The sequence below is a fragment of the Molothrus ater genome, chromosome 2 (assembly GCF_012460135.2).
Source record: "Molothrus ater isolate BHLD 08-10-18 breed brown headed cowbird chromosome 2, BPBGC_Mater_1.1, whole genome shotgun sequence".
NCBI lineage: Eukaryota > Metazoa > Chordata > Aves > Passeriformes > Icteridae > Molothrus > Molothrus ater.
In genome coordinates this window covers 5352831-5371549 of record NC_050479.2, presented here as the reverse complement: position 1 = coordinate 5371549, position 18719 = coordinate 5352831, and the positions used below count along the sequence as shown (strand labels likewise).

At 43.1% G+C, this 18719-nt stretch overlaps 1 protein-coding gene across 1 annotated transcript in view; it reads right to left on the bottom strand.

Annotated features, from left to right (window-relative positions):
* Positions 1-2982: 2982 nt before the first annotated feature.
* Positions 2983-18719, bottom strand: part of PDE9A (phosphodiesterase 9A) — a 57522-nt gene continuing 41785 nt past the window's right edge. Inside the window, 10 exon segments of the mRNA XM_036387796.2 lie at positions 2983-4174; positions 5708-5739; positions 5742-5802; positions 6000-6128; positions 6886-6990; positions 7643-7756; positions 9653-9809; positions 10906-10988; positions 13762-13866; positions 18273-18359. Of these exon segments, the coding sequence (XP_036243689.1) occupies positions 4130-4174; positions 5708-5739; positions 5742-5802; positions 6000-6128; positions 6886-6990; positions 7643-7756; positions 9653-9809; positions 10906-10988; positions 13762-13866; positions 18273-18359 (918 nt within the window). The 3' untranslated portion in view covers positions 2983-4129.

The window sequence follows — 18719 nt, the reverse complement described above, 5'->3', positions numbered from 1 at the left end:
TGATCTGATTATCAAACCACACTAAAACACAGAGTAATGGGCTGTGGGATCTCACAGCTCTAAAAAAAAAAAAAAAAAAAAAAAGTAGTAAAATCCCAGAGCTCATCATTAGTTTCCCAGGCTAAATGGTGTGGAATTGTTATAACCCATTTTATGTTCAGCTTTGATCACAAGTCTAGGACAGCAGTGCAAGGCTGGGGAGCACCTGACACTGCCATGATGCTGAAAGCTGCCACAGGTCATAGAAAATTCTCTGTAAGACACCTACTGTAAGCAGAAACAACACTGAGACACAATACCCACTCTTAGTCATTGGAACAGGGGGAGAAAAGATTAAATCACACTCAGACATCTGTCTCCCTGCCTCAAAAAACTTCATTCTCATGCTGAGTCTGGTTTTAAAATGTCACCTTGAAAATGTGTGACATTTTAATGGGCTGATTGCCTGAGACTCTCAAATCCTTTAATTAGCATGTGAATCACAATGTTAAATATTGTGGGGAAAGCATAAGAAACTAGAATTATGAGAGAATGCCTTGCATTTCCCTTGGTTAAACATATCTTGGGAGGACTGTCTCATAGAAATCTAATATTACAAAGACAAATGAGATTTAAAAAAAAAATACTGTGGTAGTCCCATTTATACCATCAGCTGGTTGTCATTGCATGTTTTTGGGTTTTTTTTTATTTATTTTACAGCTGCCTGTGAAAGCAGCCTGGGTGTTGCCTGTTTATTCAATAACCCTCACAGCACATTACAGCATCACCACAGTCACTGCTGCAGCCCTGAGGATGGGCTGCATTCCCTTTTTCCACATTTGTGATGCAGCTCCAAAATATTCAGCAGGATTTCATCAGCGTCTTTTGTTCATCTCTCTCCAGTAAACAGGTTTTTTTTTGGTTTTTTTTTTGGTTGCTCCTAAAATTGTTGCAGGCCAAAACAAACCATCAATTCCCAAAAATCCTTCAGTCAGAGAAAGGCAAGGAAGAAGTTCCTTTCTGCCAGGGCTGGTGGGAGCTCAGCAGATGCATAAATAATTGCTGGATTAGGGTTTGTGGTTAGAGAAAACCCTTCCAGCTGAAACAAAACTTCCTGTAAGGATCTCACTCTTAGGAAGCTTTGGTGGGAGGAGGGGGCAGTGGAGGTTGCACAGCAGGTTTTCTCATCTGGTGTGAGCAGCTCAGTGCAGGAGCTGGCAAGGCCTGAGCAATTGTTGGTGGCTCCTGCACAGCTCATCTGCCCTGGGAGCTGGTCTGGGACAGAAATCTGCCTGAAGGGAGATGGCAAATTCCATTTACCCGTGCATAAGTGGTGAAGAATTCCACAGAGGAACAATCTGGGAACGTACTTTGGATTATAAGGTTTAGGAAAGAAAAAGGGCACAAACCACATGTTAAATGGATAATGAGGTGATTGGCTCTGGCAATTAAAAGTTAACTATTGTGTGAAAGTCAATAAAAGCTTTATTGATGTATGGTTATGTTATTGTGGTTTAGATGTCCTCTGTTCTCCCCACAGTTCTCTTTCCCCCCTGTATTGTTGCCATCAGACAGCCTGGGCTGTCCAGGACAGGTACAAAGAAGCTGCACAGGTGTCCCTGGCATGGGGCAGCTGGGAATGGAAAAGCTTGGGGTGCTCAGGGGGTGGGCATGGCAACACCTGAGCTCCAATCCAGTGACAAGAAAGCAGTTTGCACTGATAAATGGCACAGAAGAGCTGACTGACAGACTCTGGGAGGGCCAGGGCTGGCTGATGCAGCCCCCAGGGGTATAAAAGACTGAGCATCCATCCTGAAGATGAACTGGCCATGTGGTGTGCATGAGGGGCAGTTCCAAGCACTGCAGCTTTTTCCTTATGCAGTCCTTTGTTGTGTTTTTGTCAAGGTTTAATAAACCTCTTTAACTTTTCAAAGTAAGCAGTTGTTTCTCATACCACATAATTCAGATTCGACCTTCGAGCATCAGGAGTTTGAGGTAAATCAAAACCAGGGTGTAGTTCATCCATTCATGAAGATTCTGTGTGAGTTGGAGCCGACCCTGGGCTTGGATCTTTCCATTTCCCTTGGGATCTGTTCAAATCCAGGGATCAGAGCCCTTTCCAGTTTGCAGCAGAAAGCCCAAAACCACACACAAAAAGCTGTTTAAAGGAGGAGGCACAGCAGACAGAACCAGCTGTGAGTCTGTCCTGGGTCTCTGGTAGGAACAGAGTAGAGGGATGGAAGTTTTGGGGTAATTTGGATCTCCCTGAGAGATTGGAGAGTAACTGCAATAACACAATTTGTGTGCTAATGAAGGAGACCAAACACAGGAAATGGCACTGGGGGAGAAATGAGAGTTAAACTCAGGATTAATGTGCAGAAACAACAGGAGGACAATCTGAATTTCCAGGGCAGGAGGCAGGATTTGCTGTTCAGGGCTGGTAGCTGAGACCTGGGAGAGAGGCTGAGCTGCCTGAAGTGTTTCCTGGGCCATGGGGGGAAGGATTGTCCCCTTTGACAAACCAGCTGCAGCTTTGGGATTTACAGAGCGGGGGGAACAAGGGGAACCTGAGCAATGTCCATGCCTGTGACTGCCAGTGTGGGAGATCCCTGCTCCCACACCATGGTAGGGCCTGAATCCCTCAGCAAGGACAACTTTTCCCAGCTGGGAGAAACCAGGTGAGCAGCATGGCTGTGCCTTGATTCCTGTGGGATTTATTCCAGCCTTCCCTTTGGTGAGCTGGAGCACAGGAATCAATCCCAGCTCTGTCTGCTCTCACTGCTGCAACACCTGGGCACAGCTTGGCTCCCAACCATCACTAAACCATCCATGGAACTGCAGCTTTCCATGATGTGCCACAGGAATAATTCCAAGGCTTCTCCTCCAAGGAAAACCATCCCCCCCCACCCTTTCCAAGCCCCTTCCCTTGTATTCATTACTGGTCTTTAGGAACATGGACTGTTCTCATGTGAACACATACACAAAAGGAAACAATAACACCCATTTCTGTAGAAGAATATATTATTTAGCAGATCAGTTTAAAAGTTAAAAAAAAATCTGTACATCTTTGAAGCTGTCTCTTGTTGGGTTTTTTTTTTTTCATCAACAAGGATAAAAATGTGTTTGCACTGTGGCTTTTTCAGCTTTGTGCTCCCTTCTTTGTCCATGCTGAAGGATCCCATGGTGTCCAGCTGTACCAGGCCACAAAGCCACCCTGCAAACTCACCAAGGTTTCTTCTGATTTCTTCTAGTGTAGAAAATAAAAAAAAAAAAGAAAATTGCATCCACTATGCTGGGCTTCTGAATGTACTGTGAACACTATAAAATTCAGAGGATAATGAGGAGAAATGTGTCATTAGGGCTTACCAGGCAAACAAAAATGCATGCCTGGACCCTTGTCAGTGTATAAGCATCTGGTGAGCTATGCTGTAATTAGCATCCTGCTGTATACATATAGAGAGTGTCTTGACTAAAACAACCCCTGGTGCCAGGGGATCATGTCCCAGAAAAGGCTCCTTAGCTAAACTCTGGTTTGTCTCTACAGCCTGTGGGCAGCTGGGTGACCAGAGAGGCAGATCTGCTGAAGGATGGAGCTGTGCTGCAGCCTGAGCAGTGTCCCCAGGGAGAATCCTGCCAGGAGGCTGTGGTGGGAATTCGGAGCCTGGGGGATCCTGCCAGGAGGCTGTGGTGGGAATGCTGGAGCCTGGGGAATCCTGCCAGGAGGCTGTGGTGACAATTCAGGAGCCTGGGGATCCTGCCAGGAGGCTGTGGTGACAATTCAGGAGCCTGGGGGATCCTGCCAGGAGGCTGTGGTGACAGTTCAGGAGTCTGGGGGATCCTGCCAGGAGGCTGTGGTGACAGTTCAGGGGTCTGGGGGATCCTGCCAGGAGGCTGTGGTGACAGTTCAGGAGCCTGGGGAATCCTGCCAGGAGGCTGTGGTGACAGTTCAGGGGTCTGGGTTGCCCGCGGTGTCCGATGGCAGCAGCCCCTCTGTGAGGAGGCTGCAGGCTGTGGATCCATCTCTCCCTGCATGGTCCCTCTTGGATTTTGATGTAGCCACCACCTCTGCTTGGCTAATGGAGCATTTCTCAAAGCAGGGCAGCCTCAAGGCTCGTGGTTTATTTGTTCAAAGGCCGTTTCCTCTCACTTTTCAGCTGCTGCCGGTGGTCAAACCTTCACTTTTCTGTTTCTGCAGCTGGAATGAAGAGCAGAGCAGGGTTAATCTCCCCTGACTCACTCTCACAGTGCTGCTGTGCTCTCCACAAGGCATGTGCAGCATTTCCTGGGAAATAATAGGCAGCAGCTTGGAATATCACAGGCATTGTTTCATCCAAACTGCTCTGGATAAACATCCTGGGCAAACAGAACTCAGTCTTTCTCATCAGCTATTGTACCAGGTTCTCAGATTATTAATTAAGTCCTCTTGTTTCAGAATATCTCTGAATTCAAGCAGCTCCTATTTTTAAGGCCTCTTACAGTGCCAATACACTGCAATTAAAGCTCCATCAGTTTGTGTAAAAATGCTGTTTGACAGATGCTGTAAACCAGAAGTAAAATCTCAGCTCAACTTGAAAGGTGAATAAAACTCAGAAAGTCTGGCAGTTGTATTTGAGTTCTTTTGCCCTCGTTTGACAAATGCTCCTTTCTAAATGGAAAAGTGCCCAAAAGGCTTTGTTCTCCTTTAAAATTTAGTGCCCTCAGAGCCTGTGCTCTTTGATCAACCAGCCTCAGTACTTGAAGTGCTGAGGGGCTTTTTCTCCAAAGCACTTGGGAGGAGATGGGAGCTACAGCAAAGCCTCAGTTCCACTCATGGATGATCAAGTGAGGAACCTTCATTACCCACACATCAAATATCAGCACAACTGGTGCTCCAGGGCACTTCCCACCTTATTTTAATGATGGAGTGGCTGATAGTAGCCTGCCTACATGGTGAATTTTTTCATGTCAGAAACTCCCTACTCTGTGATGCCATTAGGGCAGGTTTTGTAGTGGATCTTGGCAGGGAAAAGAGGCACTGGAAGAGGTGTGCAAGAAAGGAGTGCAGAGCCACAGGGAGCTGGACCAGCACTCTGCCTGCTGCCCTGGGCACTGCTCTCTGCCCTGCCAGGCTCCTGAGGCAATGCAGACCTGCTGAGAGGCAGCAAATGGGCTCACCTGGAATTCCCACCTCCCCTGAGCCCTACAAAATGAGAGATGCTCTGTACATTAAAGTCCGCAGTGGGCAATTAAAGAGCTTCACTGGTTGTGTGTTTAATCCTCCTGGGTGCTTTGCATGACACAGTGATTCCTCATAAAACACCAAGCACATCCTTGATGACACACAGGTGACTGGAAGTTCCTTCCCAGAAAATAAACTCATGCACTGGTGCTGCAAAACTTGAACTGCCCGACCCCAGAGCATTTTGTTGCAGTGTAACCCAAGCAAATTCCTTTCCAAAGGAGGGCAGATCCCTCCAGGGAGATCTGTGCTCCCTTTAGGGGTTATCCCTGGGTTCTGTGCCTTGCAAGCAGCTCTTGTCCCATGCCCATATTTGTGTGGTTCCTGGTGGACTCTGCAAGGACTGGTGGCACACACCTCTCTCCAGGCAGGTGTAATGAATGTGTTTCTCAGGATAATGATTATGCCATGAGCAATCCCACTGTTTCAGAATTGAGCTACTGCTTAATTATAGTGTTTGGCTTATTCAATTCTAATGTTTGCAGTATCAAGGAGATAATTGGAGTTTACCTCTTTCATAGCATCATCTATCTGTTTTAACCCTCATAGTGGTCCCTGGATTCCCACAGAGGCTGGAGCATCACTTCCTCCACTTCTGGGAACAGCTAGGTGGGAACAAGAAAAAGACTATCAGCATTTCCTTTTGCATTCCTCAACTTGCTGCTGCATCATTTAACTGTACATGCTGAAAACGGGGTGTGGAAGGTACATCCCCATTTCCCTGGGTAACCAGACACCTGCTGAGGCAAACACTGCAGTTCTGCTCTCCCCCTGCCTGGTTTCTGGCCCTGGGTGACTTTACCTTGGTCACTGTCTCGAACATGGGGATGAGGACAAACTTGAGGAAGCCAATCTGTGCCGTGGGTTTGGTCACTTTGTCGCGGTCCATGAACGGCGCCACAGGGAGCCCCTCGGATTTTTCTCGGTCGCTCTGGAACAAACGCAGAGAAACAACCCAGAGATAACAAAGGCAGAGATAACAAATATTAATCCTGTCTAGCAGGCTGTGAGGAGAGTGATGCAGCAAGCAGATGAGCAGCCCTCAGATGCAGATCACAGAGGTGTCTGTAGGCAGCACAGAACGGGGATGTGCTGCCCTCAGGGCAATGTCTCTGCTTTGTGGAGAGCAGCATCTGAATAAAGAGAATCCTGTTCAGTTATTTCTGCTCAGCACCAGCATCAAAGTGTTCACCTCCAGGCTTGCAGGGCAGCTGACTCCCTTTGCAAACCCACTGGACTTGTGAGGTGAAATATTTCAGAGCATTCAGAAAGCTGGTAATGGCTCTTGCTGCTCTGAAAGAGATGGAAGACTTCTGTGATTTCCTCATTGTTCTCCAGAGAGTGATTATTTTCAGGTATTCAAACAGAAATTATATCTCATTCTTTACTAATGATTAAAAGAGAAAATCAGTTGCATCCTCTTGAGCAGGTTCTTTTGCTGGCATTCCTCTCTGACTTTCTGTAATAGAAGCTTTCCATGGAATCACAGAATGGTTTGGGTTGGAAAGGACCTTAAAGATCATCCAGTTCCAACCCCCTGCCATGGGCAGGGAAACTTCCACTAAACCAGGTAGTTCAGAGCTAGAACCAGACTGGGCTGTCAAACAGTGAGGCACCTGTGAGATTTGGAAATAGCAGAAAATTGTGAAATTGTGTAATTGTGCAATTGCATCCACCCTCTCTCTTACCTGCATAAAATACTCCTCCAGCAAGCAATCTACCCAGGGCTCTGCCACCTCCATCGGGCGGACTTCGTTGGAGATGTCACAGCATTTTATCAGCACCATCTTCAGCTGAAAGAGGATGACACTTCAATGCTGCACTCCTAAAGCCAGCCCTTTCCCCCTTTCCCCCTTTCCCCCCTTTCCACAGCCCCTGTCCTTGCAATGCTTTCAACCAGAAAGGACAATTTCAGGATTTAACCAGAGCTCTTAAGTGACCTGGATCCTGTTCCCCTCTCTCAGCTGCTCTGTGTAAATCATTTATCCCCTCTCTGCCTTGGTTTCCCCCTCTGGGATGTGTCACAGTGGGATGTGCACTTATCTGCTGCAGGAAGAGATTCAGTCACAAGTGACCATTAAAGCTTTTGTGGCAGAGGCAGCTGGGAAAAGATTTCCCTGGAAATCAAACACAGCTGCACTGGGGAATAGAGGAGACTAGAGGTTTTACTCATGGATTTTTTTTGCCCCATAGTAAAGGACGGTAAAAATTGGTGGCCTAATAGAGTAATTTTTTTGTTGTTGTTTTCCTGATGGGATTCCAGGATTCCTAAAGCTGGAAAAATCTGTTTAATATAAAGCACTTCCAAATTGTAATTATTTCTTGGTGTAGGATGGATTATTTTTTGATAATACATACTGAATCTCAGTTTTTCAACATACAAAAGTTAATCTACAAGCTTTCACTCCATGCACAGAAAAATAACAATCCACAAAACCTCCTTACACAGGTCATGTGTTCTTCATTTGTGTAATCAAAGTTTTCCATTTTTTCCTTGAAAGAGTCCAGTATTTCTGCATGTCTCGCCATGTCTGTAGCCAGGATTAATGTAATTATCCCCTAGCAAAGAAAACATGTTCACATATTAACTTGACATTCCTTACAAGGTCTGCTATTGCAAAGCCAAATAGGATCTGTCTTGCACACAAAATGCCTCAGATGCACTGAATTGCTCATGCTGGAGGGGGAAGTTTCTGACTTGGAACTGCCAAGGATATGGGAAGAGGGTTATAAAGAGTTCGTGGTACATGAGGATCATGGTTTTATGTGATATTCCAGAGACACTGAGGTTTTTCCTTTCTCATTGACTAATTGTAGAAAAGCAACTAACAGGATGTTAAAAGCCACACTCTGGCTGCCAAGATCCACTTTCCTCTCCTTGGAAGGCACTGTGGGTTTTGCTGCTGACTCTTAGAGGCCCTGAGACAAAAATCATGATGTGGATGCCAGCTGTGCCCATCCTCTTTGGATTAGGGCTTTGAAACATTTGGATGAAGACAAGGAGCTCTGTATCCCCACTCTGTGCAGAATTTATGATGGGAAAACATGTGGTTAATTTAAATTTGTGGGTTTTCATACAGAAAAGTCCATTTTGGGCCCGTGCCAGTTTCCCACACATCGACAGAATCAGGAACTCCAACCAGCCTTTGTACCACTTCTTCACTCGCTGTGTAAGGAAGGTGTCATGTGGAAATTAAGACTGAATTTTGGCCCTTAGAGCCCTGATGGGAGTTCTAACACTGTTCAGTGCCTCAGAGATAACTGAGATGACTCCCAGTGCATCAGGGCCTCTTCCAACAGTACAAGTGCTCTGCTGTTGCAAATCTTTTCCCTTTTTGAAGCCCCTCTTAAAATTAATACAATGTTCCTGTAAAGCACAAACTTCTGCCCTGAGAGCTTAATCCTTCTCCAGTCAGAGCTAATTGGCTCCTCTAACAATCTAAACATCTACCCCCAAAATGTCATAGGCTTTAACAGTCAGGATGCACTCATCATTCCTCAGCAATGCATTCCAGGGAGTGCTGCTGTGGAAATTTTCCAAGAATCCCTTTCAGATCCTGTCACTGTGATATTTTATGAAAAATCCCTTCACCAGGATTTCTTCTCCTGACAAGGCAAGAAGCCTCAGCTTCTCCATGTTTTGCTCCTCTGGAATGTGATTTGGAGAATTGTTTACCCAGCATCTGAATTGTTTTTAATTAATGGCCAATCACAGCCAGCTCTGTCAGGCTCTCTGAGTCTGTCACGAGTTTTTATTATTCATTCTTTTCTAGCCTTCTGATGTATCCTTTCTCTTTCTTTAGAATAGTTTTAGTATATAATATAATATAATATAATATAATATAATATAATATAATAATAAGAAATAATATAATATAAATATATAAAATAATATAAAATAATATAATTATACAATATATAAATAAATAAAAATAAATATAGATAAATAATATTATAAGGATAATATTAATATAATATAATATAATAATAAATATAATATAAATAAATAAATTATATTAGATAAATATATGAAAATTATATATAAAAATATAAAAATACTATAATTATATAATATATAATACAAATAATATTATATAAGTAAAAATAAAGATTATATAAATAATAAAAATAAATAATGAATATCAAAATAAATAATGTTATTAAAATAATATAATATTACATAATGCAATGTAATGTAATGTAATGTAATGTAATGTAATGTAATGTAATGTAATGTAATATAATATATAATAATATATCAACCTTCCAAGAACTTGGAGAGATTCTCATCTCTCACCTCATCCTGGGGACCCTCACAACACCACCACAGGACCCTCCCAAGTGTGAGGGGCTTTTCCAGCCCTGCCCTCCAGGGAGGGCAAATCCCTCCCATCGCGGAGCAGGGAACTCCGTGCGTGTTTGCACCCTCAGGAACGGCGTGTCCAGCACTCCTACCTGTCTTATCTGCTTGAACTGGTCCTGGTCCACGTTGGAGAAGATGTTGAACTCGGGCTGGGAGATGATCTGGAAGGCCACGGCGCAGTGGTGGTTCTCCAGCGGGGAGATGTCGTTGTAGCGCACGGCCAGCTCCGTTCGCGCGTTGATCTGGTAGCTGAGGGCAGGCAAACCCTGAGCAGAAAGCTCCCCAGACACCCCCCAGCTGCTCCAAACCACCTGCTTGCATTCTTTTCTGTGCTTATTCAATGAGCTGCAGCTTTGGGGGATTTTTGGTCGTTGGTATGAAGTCAGATTTTCACAGAAAATAGATATTTAATAAAATCTCAGGTGTTGATCCCCCTCAGTGGGTGAATACTAATAAAGATTATAATATATAGAATATATTATAAAATACCAAAATACAATATATAAAATGCCAAAATACCAATACAAAAAAAAAAACCCCAAACGGTTTTTATTCCTTCTTTAAATTTTGCCACATTTCTAGTTTAGAATGTCTAGTTTAAATTTCTAGTTTAATATTTTGCCACGTTTCTGGTTTAAAACAATGTACAACAAAAGCAGAAGGAACTGGTTTTGGGTTTTTTTGATTCTGAACACATCAAAGACTGTTTTGACATTTTTTCCACCTCTAAAACACCATCCAAACTGTTTTTTTTTGTTTTGACATAGAACAAAACCAGAATTGAACTGTTTAATTCAACCCCTACTAATGGCAGATGCAGAGATTCTCACTGATCCCAGTCAGAACTGGTTTCTGCCCTTATTTAATGAGTGGTTACAAATAAATCAGACTCTCTCTCTTTCACATTCACACTAAAGTGTCTGTGGGTCAATAGCAATAATTTCCTCACATGAAAATAAACAGAGTAAAGTACACTTCATGATTTATAATTATGAAATAAAGTGTAAGCTAAATCCCCCTTTGAATCTTAGTGTAATTATTCCAGTATAATAATTTATAGCTCTGTTACCAGCTGTAAAGTATTTCACCTTGTTTTCTCAGGAGTTAGGGGGGAAAGGGTTTAAATAGAAATCTGAAAAAAAACCCCCATTTTCCTTACAGAACCAAGGACAGCTGGCAAACCCCATCCCAGACCTGAGCTCTGCTTTGGCCCATGTGAGTGACCAGCAGTGCCTTGGGAAAAGGTCAGGCTGTGAGGAGGAAAACCTGATCTACCAAAAATTGCCGACCAGTGTTACCTTCCCAAGAGATTTTAAGGGAAGAGAAGGCAAGAGAGCAGACTCACGTGTTGTTATAGCCTGGATGGTCCAAGTCATGGCACACTGCAGCAGTCATGAGAATCAAAATGTCAATTTGGGAAAATTTCTCCTGTAAAATACAAAACATGAATGTAATATTATGATTTTACTTCCCCTATCCCTGGAAATCAAAAGAAATAAAGAAATCAGACATATTTACTTTTTAGAGAAATGCAAATCTGAGCAAAATGAGGCATTTTTCCTTAGATGAATTTACTTCAGTCAAAAGAGAGAAATCTGCCTTCCCTTCCAGTAAAAACGACTCAGATTTGCCTTTGTTGCATGAAATAACAGCAGCTCAGAGGAGGCAATTTCCTTGAAATTTGCTATTGCTGCAGAGATGATATAGAAGCACTGAGACATCAGTTCAGTCTCTTAGAAGTCATTTGAGCACCCTGATTAGGTAAAGGGAGGGCTGGAAGATGGCTCTGTTGCCGCTGCATTCTGCATTAAATAAAGTTAGCAAAAGAGCAAGAAAAATTAAATGTTGAGTTCCCACAGCTTTTGAGCACCATGGACTTGCATTAAAGCAAATTTTTCTTCATATTGCTACTGGCAAGAAAACAGAATTAGGCCAGTAACTGATATGTGTAACTATAGAGAAAAAAGGGGTTTTTTAAAGTGAAAAAAAGCAGTTTTGTAAAGAAATGAAATGAATATATGAGTGCAGGTTATCCAGACAGTGAAATTAATTGATGCTTATGGTTTTGGACAAAATAAAGGTGAAATGTGTGCATACAATACCTGCCAGGCTACAGGACAAGCACAGGTCAAAACACACATTTGGAGAAAACCTCTTGTGGGAGCATTTTGTGTCCCAAACAAAGAACAAACCCACAGACCATAACTCAGCAGAGGTTTATCTGTCATTCCTAAATATTTCACTCCATCAGAGTACAAACTGTGGACATCCAGGAGGTGCAGTTACCTCCCCAGCAGCCTCAGAAAGCTGTGCAGGTGCTGGGGGTCAGGAATGGAAATGCAACACCTCTCCTTGTGTACCTGGGTGTCAGATTAAGATTTCTTCTGATCTAGACTGAGATGATGGGGTAACTGAGAGGCATTTAAAAAACTTATATTCTATTTTCAGTTTCATATGAAGGCTGAGACAATACAGATGTTATAATCCACACCATCACAATCAGAAGTCCTTTGCTAACATGCCACAAGTAGCTCAATTTTACTTCTTCTTGAACAATGTTTAGTTTATGATTTTACAGGCATGCAAATATTAGTTTGAAATTTCAATAACACAACTATTTTTAAAATACCTTAAATATTGGTAAAAATTTTGGTAAAAATTGGTAAAAAAAGCTATTTCTTAATTATAATACAGCTATAAGTGTTTATTGGCCTATCAGTATTTGCCATGCTATACTTTAAATAATACTGTGATTAATAATAATGTAATAATAATGTAATTAATACTGGAAATGCCTTAAAGCCAATCATCTAAAATCACTTTTTGTGGGTCTTAATACAATGCACCTTTCATAGTTCTATTTCCCTAAAGCATCCAGAGGCCATCCTTTGCAAGGCCATCCTTTCAAGCTTGTTTCTAGCTCCATTTCTCTCTTCACAATGTCTATCCTATTCCATGGCATTTCTAAGCCAGCATTTCTTGTCTCAAGGTTTGCACAGGGATGCACACACTGCGTGAGTCTTCTGTCAGGATTGGAGAATCCTCTACAAATCCATTTCCCACACCCAGGGACTGGGTGCAGCCTCCTCAGAAGCCACCACTTGGCAGCACAGCAGGCTGTGGCCCGTTCTGCAGGAGAAGTGGCTCAGGTTTCAGGGTGGGAATGGAGTGGGTGCCCTGTGTCAGGACCCAGGACATTCCTCTGGCTGCCCTGGAGGACTCCAGACCCTGGCAGGGGGCTCAGAGACCTTGGCATGGAGTCAAAGACACCTGTGCCTTTGATTTTAACCCATGGAAACAATTACCAACTTTGTGTGAGGAGTTACAAGCCACAAGGGTTTGAGTAGAATGATAGTGAATTTGTCACAGGGTGAAAAAGTAGAATTTTGGGGATTTAGAATGGGGGTTCAAGAAGCAAGATGGAGAAATCTGGGTGTGTCCTGTGTTTCTCCTTCTTCTTCTTGTCCTCCATCTTCTGCTGTGATGGTGGCACTTCTGGATTGGTTTAGGGTAGAAGCTCACTGTCTAAAATAGGTGATAGGTATTGGAGAATTATTGTAAATAAAGTACACGTAGTTCTTAGTATAAAAAGATGTTGGAATTCAGGATATCCCTCTGGCTGTCCTGGATTGCTCAAACCAGGCTCAGAGACCCTGGCACAGAGCCCAAGACCCCTGTGCCTTTGATTATGACCCATGGAAAAAATTACCAACCTTATATGAGGATCTGCAAGCCACGAAAGTCTAAGTAGAATAATAGTTAGTCACAGGGTGAAAAATAGATTTTTGGGGTTTTTAGAATGGGGGTTCAGGAGGCAAGATGGAGGAATATGAGCATGTCCAGCCTTTCTTCTTCTTCTTGGCCTCTATCTTCTGCTGTGATGTTGGCACTTCTGGATTGGTTTAAGGTAGAAGCTCACTGTCTAACATAGGTGATAGGTATTGGAAGTTATTGTAAATAAAGTACACATAGATCTTAGTATAAAAAGACAACATCACCCCAAGGCAGTCAGTGTGCCATGAACCAACCTGCTGGACAGATCTCAGATAACAAAAAATAAACAACCTTGAGAACGAGAGCCAAGGAATTCTGCCTTTTTTTTTTTTTTTTTTTTGATCTCAGGGCTGGGAAAAGCAGGCTTTCTAACACCTCGGGGTCACCTCAACACCAGAGCCCTGATAAAACCACGGAGGGGCTGTACCTGGAGGCTGCAGAGCGAGATCATGCTGTACATCATCTGGGTGACGCAGAAGCAGTGCCGAAAATTGTGGAAGGGGTTGTTCCTGTAATTGTCGTGGATGCACAGCTGCAGAGAGAGGGAATGGAGCTGTCAGAGGTGGCAGAGCTCTTTGCCAAGCCCTGGAAATCCTTAAAGGAGTTCTATCATGAAATAGGGGTCTCCTCAAGCCAGGTCTTATGAGCTCTTGGAGATCTGTATCACACCCGAGATAGCTCAGCTACCTCAGCTGGCATAAAATCAGCAGGATGGCTTCTGTGGTAGTGTTGGAAACAGAAAGGTTTTAATAAAAGGCAAAATAACAAAACTCTTTACAGAGAAAAACCGAGCCAGGTGCAAGAGGTTCTTGCTCCTGGTAAAACACCTCACAAAAGCCATTAGTTTCTTTGTTCTCTTCTTTTTCTAGTAAATTGCTCAGGCCAGACTTTTTGCCTCTTATCCAATTGGCTATCCTAAAGTTTGAGGTGAAGTCCCCCAAGCCCTATGAGGTGTCTTTTTATCTAATTGAGGAAAGAAACTTCTGGGCTCTTTTCCTTTTTGAGGAGACAAAGGATAGTTTTGTTACTCCATCAAGAAGGGGCATATTCCTATACTATGGGGCCCAGGATTATCCTCTGCTAGGACAGAGTGACAGCACAGGGCCTCTGACAATTTCTGCCTTCCTGGCTAAGATTTGTGTTATAATACATATTATTATATTGGCTTTTTGAAAATATTAAAATAGAGTCTATATGTGAGATGTTAAAGTAACTTAGTTATAAAGATATAGATTTTATTTCTGTTGTTAATTAAGCTTAGACATAGTAGTGAAATAGCTGATGTAAGTCTGAAATAGTGACGAAATAGTGAAATAGTGATGTAAGTATGCTTGTGTTAAAATTCCTGCTTGGATGGGATAACACCCTATGAACACAGGATGAGGACACCTGTACAGATATTCCAATTATCAGCACTCATTGTCTGAAGATAGTGTGGGCCAAAGCCCAAAATCTGGAGGTGATAAAAAAGGACTAAAACCACAGCCAAGGATTGTGCATGCTCAAAAAAGGTGGATCCCAAGGAGGAGATGTGCTAAACAATTCTTGGAACATGTAAACTAGCTTGGAGAAAAGTTTACTATGCATAAGGGTCTATGACTATGCAAAGGGCTGATGTAATTAAAAGGTATTTAGGGGTATCTCTGAAGATAACAGTGTGCTCTCAGCTGAGTGCCAAGATGCACCCAGCCATAATAACCTTTGCTCCATGGTCCTTGTCTCCTATTGTCCTTTATTAAACATTACATTTTCACAGGAGAGTGAAGGTGTTTTTCACGTTTGTGCGTTCCAAGAATTCACCAGCAGGTAAAGCTCACAGAAAATCCCCTCTCATGCCAGCCAGCAATGGACAAACATCCCAGCACAGCTGCATCTCTGTCCTCTGACCTCATCCTGAATTTGTATTTCAAACCTTGCCGTGGCTAAAGGGGGACTGTAAAGGGCTCAGAGCCCACCCCTGTCCCCCTCTCCTGCTGAATACAAACCAGAGCTCTGATACCTTGAGGGCTGACATGTGGCTGTCATGTCATTTCCCAGCGCTCAGAGGCGGCACTTTGGGACGTGTTGCTTGGCAAAGAGAAGGTGTGAATGCACACCAGGCTGGAGCACACCTGGGTGGGTTTTCTATGCTGGGTTTCTATGTTTCTATGGTGGGTTTTCTTTTCTGTCAGCCTGGCAGAGATTGAGCTGTCATGGGCTCACATGAGCCATTCTTGTGTGGTTTGACTTTCTACAGGTCCTGGCTTGGTTGCCCTCATTCCACAGCAGGATAAAGCCTGCCTGTCCCTGTGTCCTGGCTGGTGCCAGCCAGGCTGGCAGAGGGAGGCTGGCACAGCTGGGTTGACACATGCCATGGTCATTATTCCAATGCTCCTCTGGCTTCCTGTCCCTCACAGAGCAGCACTGCTGGACCCCTCTGCTGAGTCCTCCTCCAAAGCCTGGAGAGCCTTCATGCTTCAGTTACTGAGCCTGAATTAATGGCATGGACAGAATTCCTGCCCCCTTCTCCAGCTAAATCAGGAATTTACCTCAGGAGTCCTCACACCCCATCAGGATCAAACACTTCAACCCATCACCTGACTTCCAGGAGACCTCAAAGCTCTGGATGAGGTCAAGAGAAGTGTGGCATTTCAGTGCTTATTCAGTATTTGTGGGCTTCATTGCAAAAGCTGCACAGATGATTCTGCAAGTAAGGATTTTAGAAACACATTTCATTACTTTAAAATGACTTAGGAATGGCATGATATGGTTGTCAGCCAGGCTCACAGGTGGTATCTCAGAGCCTGCACATGGCACTGCACAAAGCTGCATGGATGTAATGTGCACATCCAGCTCTGGAGCCCAGAGCATCCCAAGGGACTCCTGATGGAATGACTGGGTTGCATTAATCATTCTTTCCTCCTCTTTTTGGAAGACTTCTGTAGCCAGTGGATGTGGGGTAAGCATGAGGTGGCTTTTTCTCTCCTACTTGAGTTCAAAGTTATTGGTGATATTTTTGTTTGATGTTTGGAAGGAATGATGAGGAGGATTTTATTTTATTAGAAGTTTAAATATTATATTATATTATATTATATTATATTATATTACATTACATTATAATTGAATTTGTTAAGTATTTAATTGTATTTTATTGTATAGTATTTTGTGATTGTTTGCTGATGGTGTTGATATACATATATATGGATTTAATTGGTTAGTGAAGTAAAATACTTACACTAGAATTTAATTATTAATTTATTTTAGGTAAATAATTTTTATAATGTGTTTTTTTTGTGAACAAACACAGGTGCAGCAAATGAGATAAGAATTTTTTTTTGAGGTTTAGAGAATGTGAATTTTAGAAATATTTTGGGAAGCTGTGCTTTGCTTTTTCCTGTAAATAGGAACGTGGTGACACAAAGTGATGCCCACACTGTGCCACTTTGGAGCAGAGCCCTTGAGGCTTTTAAAAATCATTTTTCTTTCTTCACGAAGATGGGAGACCTCACCCTGCCTTACCATTGTAGAAAATACACAACAAACTCCCCTTTTTGTTGCTCAGAGTGAGGCTGCCTTAAATGCTAGTGGTGACAAATTGCTTGGAGACAGCTCGGGGAAGCTGCCTGCAGCAGGGTGTGTGGGTGGGCTGTTGGTGTGTGTTGACATATCACCTTGCTTCCCATGTTTTTGGGCTGTGAAACAGGAGGAGGAGGAGATCTTCTGCTTTATCTACTCTGTGTTACCCTTGTTTGTGTTGGGATTCATCCCACCCCTTGTCTTCAGCTGCTTTATAGGGTCAACACCACCCAGCTTTTCATTTGCCTTCTTCAGAGGGAGAGATTTGCTAGATGTTGATAATTTTTGGTGTCTCCTTTAATGCAGTCAATATTATTTTTCTAAAAAAAGCTTCACCGGTGCTGGGAATAAATTTCAGGTGAGGCTCCTGCCTTGTGTGGTGACATTTTATCCCTTATGGCAGGCTCTGCTCAGCCCTGTGCCTCACTGTGTCCTCCTGCAGCAGGACACCCAGCAGTGACAGCCCCATGTGCCTCCTGCTGTGCTGTAACCTGTGATGGGACCCGGTCTCTTCTTTGTCCTTTCCAGCTACCTCCTGATTTTGTGGCATTTTTAGGAGTCCACATCCATGCAAACCAGTGCCCTCAGGGAATTAGAAGAGATTAATGAGGTGTAAGTCTTTATTTTATAAAACATCTGTGTGATGAATTCACACCATGATGTTTTTAATTATTGTCTCAGTCAATTTGTGAGACACAGAGGTAAGTTTTTCCTAGTTATAATTCCTCAGGCTATCCCTGGATGTTTTTTAAACAATGGTTAAAATATTTACTGGTCCACAGTTCTCTAGGAACATGATGGGTTTTTTCTAAGAAAGCAAATATATTCTTCAGCTTCTTAGCAAACACTTTCCTTTGCTCTCCCTTGGACCTGAAAACTCTTTGCTTTTTTAAATATTCCAGTGTTTCTCCCTCAGCCATCTCACTTTTGGTGTGATCTCATCTTTCTCACATTTTGCAACATTCTCACATCAAAGACTGAAGCACAGAAAGTTACCTTCTCAGCAATTCCTTTTCCTTCCTGACTTGCTCTTTCCTCTGCTCCCTGTATTTAGTCCTTTGAATGATTATTGCACTTTCTAGCTATATCTGAAGGCACTTGTCTTGCCTCCATTTACAGTAGGTATCAAGAGCATTCAGCAGAAATGAACTGCTTTCAGTAATAGGAACCTCAGCAAATGAATGCAAAACAGTTTAAAAAGAGTCATTTGTGACCACAAGAATGCAAACATTTTCTGAAGAACTTAAATTTTAAGAATTTGTATAGACTGACTGCTTTCATTGGGACTACTCGTGCCAGTCATGTTAATGCCATGATTAAATGCCTTGTTTATAGATTCTTGAATGTGAAAAACTGCAAACACCAGTAACTTGAAATACTCACCAGCCACCTCTTCAAGGTGATAGGATTGATGTTGAAGTCTTTTACCAGCCCAAGGTCGTGGTACATGTGCTCCAAGCAGCTCAGCATCTGCAGCCAGAACAGGCAGGTTATGGTTGGCTCTGTAAACACCCCTTGAGGACACCCTGTGAAGTGAATTTCCCCCTTGCAAGCATCAAATAATTGCAGAGCCCTCTTCGGATGAAAGAAAGATGTTCAAAGACTGCATGATTAAAGTGCAAGAGGGGAGGCAGAGAGGGCTGAAAGCTTTTTGAAGCAGAGGCGCTGCTGTTGGCTTCGCAGGTTCTGTGCAGGGCTTTGAATATCACACCAGCCCTCTTCAGTGGCTGTGACTGGTGTGTGTCACAGCAATTCCTGCTCACAAACAGAGCACTGCCATTTTCCCAGTTCAGCTGGGATGTGTCCCAGTGCTCAGTGAAACCAGTGGGA